Below are 13,140 nucleotides of genomic sequence, written 5' to 3' on the forward strand. Positions count from 1 at the left end.
CCAAAAAGAGGGAGTACTTAATTATAGCTCGTCAGAGATGTTAACCATTGTAAAATCTAAACAAATAAACTCGCTTCCCAACCAAAAAGTAATTTCATCTCCCAATGCTAACACATATCTTTACGGTATATTCTCTGATTCAATGCGTGAAAGTGATAGAACCGACTCGACCGCTAGAATTACTAATTCTTTTTAAAAAGTAGGATAGTGTGCGAAATGTTTCGCGTTGATATAAAATTTTAGAGTATGATTGGATGCTGGAATTACTAATTTTAAGAAAAAAGCAGCCCAATGCATGAAGCGTCTCGCGTTGATATATGATTTTGGGTTGGACTTGACCGCTAGAATTACGAGTTTTTAAAAAGTCTTGCGTTCATGCAAGGTGCGAGTTCAAGCTGTACCCAAAGGAATGTGATGTAGGCAATATCTTAACGAGAATGTTAATGATTAGTTTCACGGTTAGAACACGACCATCACACAATGATAACGTCATTATTGTTCCAAGAGTCCCCTTTCACTCCTCGTTTTAGAGCTGGAAATAAATAAGCTCACGTTTTCTTCACTTGAGATATTATAATATCATTGATTAGGTTAACTTGCACTTACTTTGATTATTTCACTGAATATCAGTAATTAGCATAGATATCGGGTAATTATGTTTACCAAAACTTATACTCGAAGATAATCTTTTTTTTTTTTGGCTTTGATAGTATTTGAATCTGATTTCAAAGATATGTACTTTAAGTTTGTACCATTACATTAATCACTAGGTTGTAAGTGTGTGTTTTTTATATGCCAATTGTTTATTATATCTTCAATGAAAGTAGGAGCATTGTTACAAAGAGAAACAACATGGAACACAAGAACAAAGCAACGTTCATTTTTGCAGAAAGATAATAGATATATCTCTGCATTTTTCATCTGCTTTCTGCAAGTGGCCTTTGCTAAAAGCTTAAACAAATAGTAGAATGAATTAAAAGAGTTAAAAGGAAAAGAAAGATGCTGACAAAATGAACTGAATTTCATGAATGTCTTCTTCCTCTTATCCTTTTTATTTGCTGAAGAGGGTGGTGGCTTAGCACTGACACTAATTACATCATCTTAATGATAGCTTAACGGCCTTATTGTTGATCTTTACCTCGTTTAGAGGGTAATTGCAATTAAGTTATAATTATTCTGGATGGAATATTTTGTAAGTAGAGGAGAATAATTTCTTGAAACCTTTAATGCTTTTTTAACCATGTTACTCGGGTGAGAATTCATATAACTGATCCCAATTTATTTGTATGGGCGGAGCTAAGGAGTATAATTAAGAGTAAAGTCAAAATTATTTTTATGTACTATATAATAGATGTTAAACGTACTTGGTTTCTTCATATGTTTAGTAAGTTTCTTTATATGTTGAATTTACTTAGTGAAAATTCTGACTCCACCACTAGTTTCGATCGGACTTTGGCGTAATAATTGTCGTTACTTTTTTAATAAAAAATTGTGATATTAATGCAAAAAGAATTCTTTGCGAATGAGGAGTTGAGACATTGATCGTGTTGTTAGGAAATTTTCACATAAATATACAAGTTTATTGTTTCTAGTCTTCCTATAAGAAAAGAAATACCTTCAGTTCCATTTTATGTGTGGTGTTTAACTTGGCATAGATTTTTTTTTTTTTTTTTAAAAATACATTTGAATTTTTTAACTTTAAATATCGCATGACATTTTTGTAAGTACAGAAAATGTCAATACGAGGTAAATAGGAAGTTTAATTTTCTAATCTTAAAAATATATCATTCTCTTAAAACATACTACAAATAAAGTATGAGTCATATAATATGGAACAAACTGAGTATTTCTCCTCATGGGAAAAGGATCTATTTGAAAGCTAATTGGCATCAATAAAAGAAAAGAAAAAGAACAAAAAATAAACAGAAGGCATTTCTTGATACGTCTTGCATTATATTCAACTAATCAATCTCATCTCTTGATGTTGTTATTTCTCTATCAAGTTTTTGGGTTCGAACATTAAGTTAAAATGAAATTGCTTTTGTAAGGAGCGTTTTATTTTCAAAGTGTGATTTGTTCGACGTAAATATAGATTAGTTTGGCCCCAAAATGCGTATTGGACACTGAATATCGCGTGAAGAAACTAAAAAGGATATAATTTTTTTTTTACAATCTGCATGTAAATTCAGATACATGAGTTTATCATTACCAAGTACACAAAAGTCACAACCCCCTAATTTTAACAACCTATTGATTTCATGATATTTCACATGTAGATTTCATGAATTAACAGTCCAGAAATTGCATTCTTGCAAAATAAACATGAAATTATTTTTTACTGTTTTAAATTAAACAAAAATAAATAAATAAATTTTAATAAAACAACATCAGCATGAGGCAAGGTGCTCAGATTTGATACCATCTGTCTACATCAAATCTCGCAGAACCATGCAACTGCCACGTAGATTCTTTTAGTTCATGCTTACGTGTCTTTTCTATTTTTTATTACTATTATAATTATTTTTATCCCTTTTAATTTTAGGATGATAATTAATGGAAGGATCGTACATAAACCAACGGTTCCAATACATAAATAATTTTTACCTATGAGTTATGACACATGAGCACATGTATTTTTATATTTTGTTAAAGAAATCTTTAATTAGAGACTTGTATTTTCTTTTATATATGGAGTTCATAGTTAAAACCAGAGGCGGCTTAAGCATAAGGCAACTAAGGTCTTTGCCTTAGGCCCCCTAATCATGAAGGCCTCTTTTTTTTATTATTGTGATTGAATTATTTTTTTTTTTAAAAGTTAAGCATTTCAAATGAAGAATTACAATATTTTCAAAAGAATGTTATGTTTTAATTATGATTCTAATGGTTGAGTATTATTTTAGATTACATAAATAATCTTTTGGGTACAAGAAAACGGTTTTTAGAGATGTTGTCTTGATGCATTTCTATTTTGAACTATTTTGACAAGTGACTTACATTTTTACTTTGTAGGTACCTTTCAGCTTTTTTTACCATAGTAAGAACTATATCACATATTTTCAGTCGTTCTGTCCAGAAACAAGAAGAAAGGAGAGCCGCATGAAATTTTTTACTCCCTATGTCAAAAAAAAGAATAGAACCGATCAAGAACAAAGTACATTGAAATTCTTCTTCTTTTTTCCTTGATATTTTCAAGTATTGTGCAAGCATTTGAAGTAACGAGAAATTATTTTGTCATCAAATTATCAACCTTTATAAATCTTAAAAAAATAGGAAAATATGCGTCAAATAAAAATATATACAAACGTAAAAAGATAAAGGCCTCCGGTCAAAATTTCGCTTTAGGCCACAAATATCGTTGAGCCGTCCCTGATTAAAAATAACTTATTTTAACGAGATCACAGTATGCAACTTGCGTATTAGAACTTGCCAAAATTATCAACGGTTGGGTGAAACAATAAAGGTTCTAGAGGTTTCGGGTTCAAATTTTAGAAGTTATTTTCGGTAGAAGCGTGTGAAAATCTCCAATAATAACCTTTTATAGCACGAATCAACATTAGTTGATCGGGTCTATATATTTTTACATTATCTATTTAGAGCCATAAAAGAAAAAAGAAAAAAAGCTAAAACTACTTGTTATTTGTTAACATGCTACTTGCATATACTTCATGTTTGATGTAAGAATTCTACAATTGTAGATTGTTTCGCAAACTGCAGTCTCTTAGTGATAATATAACGCTTGAATTGAAGAAGAATTTTGTCCAAACTTTCAGCAAAAGGGAATTCAATAGCTGTCTAAGAACTTAACAATTGACTCTTCGTACTTGAAATTTACTATGTGCATGACATTAATGATGATTACCATAAATATTTTTAGTATTTTATTTTTATACATAGTATATTTCTTACACAATATTTTAGTATGGCTGTTATAGAAAGATAATTTTATAAAAAGTGTACCGCTATAATGAATGTCATTGCTGTTATGGGTAAAATGTTGTTATAGAGAAGTAAAATATAACATGAAAAATCAATTCCGGAAAAAATCAAGCCGCTATAGTGAAATGTTGTTATAACAAATGACAATTATAGAGACGTTTGACTGTATTAGAGGATGCTAGAATTATCATCAACGAATGCATTGAATTGAAATGATAAAAAAAAAAAAAAATACCATTAATTAGAATTCTCGGTTTGAATTTTAAATTCCTCTTCGATTTAGAGTGTGATTCGTGAAACCCTCCAATAAAACTTTCTACAGCTTGACCAAAATTACTAGGCTCAATAATGGATTCTAGACATTAGATGCTTGAAGCTAGAAAAAAAAAAATCTAAAACTACATTCATTTAACATGTTTATTATAAGAGATTATATCATCTTTCTATAATTAATGAATTTTCAATATCAATATTCTCATTTCACTTTTACTAACATACTTTTATAAAAATGATATATCATATTTAAGATCACAATTTTTAAAAAAAAAAAATATATTTTATATTATACATACCTCTAGTTTAAACCACAAGATTTATATTTTAGAATTTCATATCATCAAACTAAGATATATAAAATGAAGGACTCTTTTGCACTATAGAGAAGTTTTCTTTTTTATAAATTTAGCCTATATATAACTACTTATAATCTATGTATAATAATCGCAAAAGTGACTGAGCTGGTTTAGTGAGTGGTTTCACATGGAGACCTAGTATTGATTCCCCTCACCAACACCTTCTCAGACTAAGCTCATCGCACGGGGCTTGCCTAGTGTGATTTACATCTCATGTGTGGTTTGTGAGCTATTGCACTAGGAGCGGATCTTACCTAGAAAATATAATGTTGTATAATTAAAAAATTACATATAGTATATATTGATTACGCACTAAGTATATACCAACAACGATACAAATAACTAGACGGGTTCGATTGGTTGATTAGTTAAACTTTCACTTTATTGATAAGGGTTCGATTCCTCACTTTGTAATTCCCTTTCTCGGTCCTATGTAATTAAAACAATTCAAAAAAAAAAATAGACGGGTAAAAAGACTTTAGTGGACTAAAAATGTTTAGAAGCCTACAAATGACATAGAGATATAGTATTTAATTTATTTATTTATTCAAAAAGGTTAATAATCTCAACGGAAAAGTACCATTAATGACCAGTACCCACTCCACTTTCATGTGAAATAACAACAACAAAAAACTATATATAAAAAAAATAAAAATAAAAAAGTAAAGTTTAAAACGAAATAGGCTCCCCAATTGCCTTTTCCCCACTTTAAAAAGCTCACATTGACCCACTCACTCTCTAACTTTCTCACACTACTATTATTTCCACCATTCTTTCTTCTCCAATTAACCAAAAAATTCCCCTCAAACACCCTGTTTTCCTCATTTTCACAAAAAACCCATAATTTTTTTTTTCACTTTTTCTCCCATTAATCTAAAATGGGTGATCAAATTATCACCAGAAAAGTCATTGTAGAAATATGCAATGCCAAAAATCTAATGCCTAAAGATGGCCAAGGCACTGCAAGTGCCTTCGCCATCGTAGATTTTGATGGCCAACGACGTCGTACTAAGACCAAATTCCGAGACCTCAACCCTCAATGGGATGAGCGTCTCGAGTTTTTGGTCCACGACGTCGATTCAATGGCCTTAGAAACACTTGAACTCAACATTTACAATGACAAAAAAACTGGAAAGAGAAGTAATTTTCTTGGAAAAGTTAAGATTTCTGGTAGTACATTCGTAGGTGTTGGTTTGGAAAGTCTTGTTTATTATCCGTTGGAAAAACGGAGCGTTTTTTCGCAGATTAAAGGCGAGATTGGGCTTAAAATTTGGTATGTAGACGAAGTTGCTCCTCCTCCTTCTGCTCCGCCAACAGAGGAAAAGAAGGAGGAAACTTCGCCTCCTGTGGCGGCGGCTGAAAATGCTCAGCCGCCGCCACCTGGAGATGAAAAGCCGCCCGAGGAAACTCAGGCGGCTCCATCTGAAGAGAAAAAAGAAGAGTCGGAGAAGAAGGAGGAGGATAAAAAACCTGTCAATTCTTCCGAAAAGAAGGAAGAAAAGCCGTCAGAGACTGACAAAAAAGACAGCGAAGCAGCAGCAGCAACACAACCACCACCACCACCACCAACATCAGAAATACTAGAACATCCTCCTATAGCACAAAACAAACCACCAAACAAAAAACCATTAGTAAATGAAAACACAAGTGAACTCAAAATCCTTCATAAAAACCTCTCCAACAACGTTGATCGTCGAACAGGAGCATTCGATCTTGTCGATCAAATGCCTTTCCTTTACGTTCGTATCGTGAAGGGGAAACGAGCTAATCAAGAACCTGATTCATCTGCTTATGCAAAACTGGTGATAGGAACTCACAGTATAAAAACCAAATCCTTAGCAGATAATAGAGAATGGGATCAAGTTTTCGCGTTCGATAAGGACGGATTAAACTCAACGTCGTTAGAAGTCTCCGTTTGGGTCCAAAAAAAGAGCAACAACGACGAAAATTGCATAGGAAATGTGTCGTTTGATTTGCAAGAAGTGCCAAAAAGAGTGCCCCCAGACAGTCCATTAGCCCCACAATGGTACAGTTTAGAAGATCAAACTCTACCGGGAAATGACGTTATGCTAGCGGTGTGGCTCGGGACTCAGGCGGACGAGGCGTTTAACGAGGCGTGGCAGTCAGATTCCGGGGGCCTGATACCGGAAACCCGAGCCAAAGTTTACCTCTCTCCGAAGCTGTGGTATTTGAGACTAACGGTTATCCAAACCCAAGACTTGCAGTTAGGTTCGGGTGGGACCGAGCCTAAGATCCGGACCCCGGACCTGTATGTGAAGGCTCAGCTTGGGGCCCAGTTATTTAAGACGAGCCGAACAACTGTCGGCTCGTCTAGCTCGGCGTCCAATCCTACGTGGAACGAAGACCTGGTCTTCGTGGCCGCCGAGCCGTTTGAACCGTTTTTGGTTATAACTGTTGAAGATGTTACTAACGGTCAAATGGTGGGGTTTGCTAAGGTGCAAGTCACGTCCATTGATAAGCGTACGGATGATAAATCAGAGCCAAGATCAAGATGGTTTAATTTAATTGGTGATGAGAAGAAACCATATGCTGGTAGAATACATGTGAGAGTTTGTTTGGAGGGTGGTTATCATGTTCTTGATGAAGCAGCACATTTAACAAGTGATGTTAGAGCCACAGCAAAACAATTGTCCAAACCACCTATTGGATTGCTTGAAGTTGGTATAAGAGGGGCTAACAATCTCCTCCCTGTGAAGACAAAAGACGGTACACGTGGCACCACTGACTCGTATGTGGTGGCCAAGTACGGGCCTAAGTGGGTCCGGACGCGTACCATTCTTGATCGGTTTAACCCGAGGTGGAACGAGCAGTATACGTGGGATGTATATGATCCTTGCACCGTGCTGACGATAGGGGTGTTTGATAACGGGAGGTACAAGGACGGTGATGCGCTTAAGAAGGACGTACGACTCGGGAAGCTGAGGGTACGACTCTCGACGCTCGACACGAATAAGGTGTACATGGGTACTTATTCACTTATGGTTTTGCTTCCTAGTGGTGCAAAGAAAATGGGTGACATTGAGATTGCTTTGAGGTTTACTTGTTCATCATGGTTGAGTTTGATACAAGCTTATACTAACCCAATGTTGCCAAGAATGCATTATGTGCGCCCATTTGGGCCTGCTCAACAGGACATATTAAGGCACACAGCTATGAGAATTGTGACAGCAAGGTTGGCTAGATCAGAACCAGCATTGGGCCAAGAAGTGGTCCAATGTATGTTGGATTCGGACACGCACATATGGAGTATGCGTCGTAGCAAGGCGAATTGGTTCAGGGTGGTGGGGTGCTTGTCTAGAGCGGCTACATTAGCCCGTTGGCTCGACGGAATTAGGACATGGGTGCACCCACCAACAACAATATTGGTACATATACTATTGATAGCCATAGTGTTATGTCCACACCTAGTGTTACCTACAATTTGTATGTATGCATTCTTGATAATTTCCCTAAGGTTCCGGTATCGCCAACGTGTGGCAATCACGATGGACCCTCGATTGTCATATGTGGATGCAATAGGCCCCGATGAGCTCGATGAGGAGTTCGATGGGTTCCCGAGCTCGAGGCCTATGGAACACGTTCGCGTTCGATATGACAGGTTGAGGGCATTAGCAGGGAGGGCACAAACACTATTAGGTGATGTTGCAGCACAAGGGGAAAGATTAGAAGCATTGTTCAATTGGAGGGACCCTAGAGCTACTGGTATATTTGTGGTGGTTTGCTTATTTGCTTCATTGGTGTTTTATGTGGTTCCATTTAAGGCATTTGTGTTAGGGTCAGGGCTGTATTATTTACGCCACCCGAGGTTCCGCGACGACATGCCATCTGTCCCCGTCAACTTTTTCAGGCGACTACCACCACTTTCCGATCAAATTCTTTAAGATTATTGGTCTTTTTTGTTTTTTGTTTTAGCTTAGACTTGTTTTCATGGTTGCTCTGTTTTTTCTTGTAAAACATAGCATAACTGATTACTAGTGGAGTATTATTTTATTAATTCATTGTTTTGTTTTCTCAACAATCTGTATTGTGAAAAGTTGCAAAGTGAAATGACCGTTGGTGTATTGGGACAAATATTGTATACTTAAATTGGGTTGGTGGGAGTGTTAAAAGGTGGAGCGTAAATTGGATTTTAATGAAGTGACCGTTAGATGAGTCAAATATAAGTTGCAGCTGACCAAAAAAACAAGAACCGAAAGTAATATTTTAGTCAAATATATTTTTCATAAATGTGGAACAGTGAAGGGACCAATTTCATTGTATATTTACATTGGAATATGTTGTTTTTATTGAGACACTACAGTAGTGTAATGAAACAAATGTACAAAATTGCCAAACATCCTCTAGTTCCTTGTTCCATATAAAGGCTTTTAATGCAGAAGAAAAAGAAAGGTGTGTGTTATAATAATCTTTGTTGGTAATTGTCATACACTCAGCATGAACTTTAAGCGTTTGAACATAGATATTTGAATATTTGAAGTTGAAAAATGGCATTTAGAAGTTGAAGTTGTTGGACATTGAAGTTTAGTGAGCTTGAAAAAATTGGTCAAAACCAATTGATGTAAATGAAAAATTTGAGAAAAGGGGACAAAATGCCATGGATAAACGGGTGGGTCATGGAACATTAAAAATTTCTCTTCTATTAATAAATATCATTCTTCAATGTATAAACATCATAACCAAATAGTTCCCTTTCTGCTCCATCTGATTCTCATGGAGCATAGAACTCCTATGATTTTGTACAAATGAAAAAAAAACAAAAAAGGCAGTCCGGTGCACTAAGCTCCCGCTTTGCACGACGGCCGGGGAAGGGCCGGGCCACAAAGAAATCATATACAACATAAAAACATGCTATTTCTTAAGTCCTTAGTACAAATCAGAAGTTGTATAAACCAAGCAATGGCGGAGCCAGGAATTTGATGAAGGGTGTGCAAATTTTCTTCTTACTTGTGTTAAGGGTGTGCAAAATTGAATAGATACTCATTGTACCTAACATTTAACCTATGTATACCGCGTAATTTTCCGACGAAGGGTGTGTGCCTGACCACCCTTCGCCGAAGGTGGCTCCGCCCATGAAACCAAGAATGAGTGACTACTTGTATAACTGGAGATGAAGGCCTTGGCTGAGAATAGGCTAACTCTGAGCGTTTGAAAACAAAATCCTTGCAAAAACTTTCCCTGCATTAAAAAATGAGAAGCCAGTTCAGACTCAACTTAGATCATAAGCAATGCTAATATATGTGGAGCTTTGGCATTCCAGACTGCAAATGTCAAATAAGGAGTTTCATTTAAAGAGAATAGTTACTACCCCTTTTACCAACTTCAAGTAATTTATTTGACCAATATACAACAATTTTTTGCAGATCACACGGTCACGCAATAGAAAGTATACTGAAATGTTACTAGTGGAGGGCCAATGGCTCGAAACTCGGTTAATAATAGACCCACCCCTCTACCTTCTCAACTTAACAACCAGGCTTCTATATGAGTTCTTGTATAAACAGAAAGACTTTACTTAAGGATCACTTGAGGAATGTATGCTGGCCAAACTCTTCCAGATACCAAGAGCAATTGATGCTCAATTACAAAGTTTTCAGTTTCTTCTGTATGACTACAGACATTGAAGACTATATCATTTGGCAATTGAGTTAGAAAACTGACATCATGTTGTGCAACGAAATACCCACTCAGGAATTCCATCATGTTCTCCAATAAGCTTGACTAAAGCATAATCCTTCCCTAATGTTACCTGTTTCCAAAAAAAAAAAAAAAAAAGTAGCAACGACTTTATCACCATTGACAGCTTAATCATAGCCAATTTAAAACCGCTACACGTTGAATATAAGCAGTGGGCAAAACCTTCTTAATCATTAAGAAATGGAACTTGGGCCTAACTCAGGCCCAAAAGCTAACTCACGAGATGAGGATTACCCAAGATCATTAAAGGAGATGGCAACCCATTACCTCCGCTAATGTGGGACACTTAACAATAATCAACTCTAAACCATCTAGATAGCACTCAGTTATATTCCTCAAAACAATTTCCTTATTAAGACAATTTTTGCTTTGAAAAAAAGAGGTGTTTTGTGTGCCAATGCCTCAATTTTTGTGCCATATCAACTTTTACAAAGAATTATGCCCAAAACTACAATAGCCTTTCTTTCTTTTCCAGTGGTCTTGTTTCTCGGACATGAACTTTATTGTTTAATTGAAACTATGGAGCAGTTACTAGTTTAAACATCTGGCTTTCATCATTTTAACTTCACTGAGCATGGAACTATAATCAATTAAAAACTTCAAGGAACCATAACAACTCTGAGAAAGTGAATGGTGTTACCTAGCAGCATCAAGCAAATAGCTGGCTATATATTTTTTGTTGTATACAAAAGCTATACTACATATTTTATACAAAATATTGTATATTTTTGGTATATTTGACTAGCGAATGTAATTATTTTTGGCCGCCTGGCCAAATGTGTAACTTTCCCTTTTCTTTTTACATCAATGCTCACTTATTCAAACTGGCAAAAGACTAGTAAACCACAATTGCGAACAGAATATTCAACGAAGCTCTCCTAGAGACAGAATTAAATTAAAAAAATCTTGATAAACAACTAGTTGCTAGGTAAAATTTGAACAAAACAGCAACACCAGGAGTAGGTAATCCATAGAAATGGCCAAAAGCAAAACTAAAAAAACTAAAGAGCAATAGACAATTTGGAAATAAAAACACTACTGGTTCAACTGAACCAGTACTTTAATACAGAGCTTAGATATACAAGCAAAAATCATCAAATTTTCAATAAAAATCACATTTTGAACCCATAATACTAAAAGTGTAACAACTATGGTGGTAAAATCATAAAGATTGAACCCATCAATTTAAAATTCTAGATTCTCCTCTACTACCAATCAAACACTTTTCTTAGCAGAAATTCCAAGACTCAAAAGGGCATTTACAATATAACAAAAGGGGAGAAAAGGGGAAAATTACGTAAATGTACCCTTCACTCATCTAGTTTACCAAACATGGCTGAAGTATACACTGCCTATACACTTCAGCTGTATAGTATAAGTAGTGTATAGGTATGTATATTACTAAGTTTAGGTATGTATATTATATGTATAGGTATGTATAAACAACAACAACATATCCACTGAAATATCAATCCCTACCTTGGTAGAGTAGAGAAGTTGTTTCCAATAGACTCTCGGCATAAGAACAAGCAATTCAAAGCAGGATGAGAACGAAATAACAAATGAACCATGGAAACAAAGTAATACAATAGTCAAAGGATAACAAATAGTAACAGAAATTGAAGGGCAAGAAAATACAAGAGTAATGCTACGTCTACTAGTATGGAAGGATGTATAGGTATGTATATTATATCTATATTTAGTATAAACTATATACACTACCTATACACTATGTATATATTTTGTAAACTAGATTGTCGAATGGTATTTGGCTGCAAAATATATATATATATATATATATATATATATATATATATATTTTTATTTTTTTTCTGTAGCGAAATTTGTACAAGTATTTTCCCACCTAAAGAGATTAATTTTATTACTAATTGGATACCCAAATGTTTGAATAAAGGCAGTTCAACTACTTATGTTTGTGGAGAAAACTTTTCTCATATACCTTCTTTTGGGAGTTAAGGGCAGTGGAATACCCAACATTTTAAAAAGAGTGGATATATATAAGAGAAATTGACATAATTAGCAGTCCGCCAAAATAATAGCCAACAAATGTTTTTTTATTAATATAAATACATAAATTATTATATTAGTATTTTTTGTGTATTTGACTAGCGAATGTAAATATTTTTTGGTCGACCAACCAAATGTGTAACTTGCCCTGTATATAATTATATGTAAAAGAAATAACTCACCTTTATATTCAAAATGACATTTTGTACATATTTTTAAGAAAATTGTAACGAAGTGAGATATTGTAATTTACTTTTTTAAGTGTTGATATCTATGTGTAACAACTCAAACGCCTGTTTTGATCAATTGTATTTTATTTCATGTTTTGATGCTATAGCTTGGTATTATCTTTTTTGACTTAGCGAGATGGTTCGGGTTGAGATTCAAAGGGTTCAGGGAGGTTTTGAAACGCAATCCACTTTTGCAATGGAAAGTCTAGAGGCGAAGCCAGAATTTGAAGCTTGTGGATTCGGGGTTATAATTCTTCAAAGCTATTGGGTTCTAAATTAATAATTTGTACATATTTGATAAAAAACAATACAAATATGACCAAAACTACTGAGTTCGGCCGAACCCACATCCGAAGGGCTAGCTCCGCCCCTGGTAAAGTCCATAATTGCGAAAGAGGGTTCCGCAATTGCGATGTTTTAGCTGATATAAAAGGGGGACGATTTAAGTTACAGTTATTACAAAAAGAATCCAAAGTGTCCTATAGAGTGTCTAGCAAAATAGATGTTGATTCTTCAAAAACATAGGTGCAGTTTGTGTTGAACAGAAAATATTACTTTAGCAAGTGGCTTTACGCTTTTTTTCTTCATCAAAACAGCAT

General features: G+C 34.8%; 1 protein-coding gene across 1 annotated transcript; it reads left to right on the forward strand.

Moving 5' to 3' along the window:
* Window positions 1-4,978: 4,978 nt before the first annotated feature.
* LOC132625912 (multiple C2 domain and transmembrane region protein 14) lies at window positions 4,979-8,660 on the forward strand. Its single transcript, XM_060340542.1, has one exon. The coding sequence runs from the start codon at window positions 5,447-5,449 to the stop codon at window positions 8,468-8,470; it is 3,024 nt and encodes a 1,007-aa protein (XP_060196525.1). The 5' UTR covers window positions 4,979-5,446; the 3' UTR covers window positions 8,471-8,660.
* The last annotated feature ends 4,480 nt before the right edge of the window (window positions 8,661-13,140 follow it).

This window comes from Lycium barbarum, chromosome 2, assembly GCF_019175385.1.
Source record: "Lycium barbarum isolate Lr01 chromosome 2, ASM1917538v2, whole genome shotgun sequence".
NCBI lineage: Eukaryota > Viridiplantae > Streptophyta > Magnoliopsida > Solanales > Solanaceae > Lycium > Lycium barbarum.

Coding starts and splice junctions, on each gene's coding strand:
- LOC132625912 (XM_060340542.1), top strand. CDS start 5,447: ATGGGTGATCAAATTATCACCAGAAAAGTCATTGTAGAAATATGCAAT.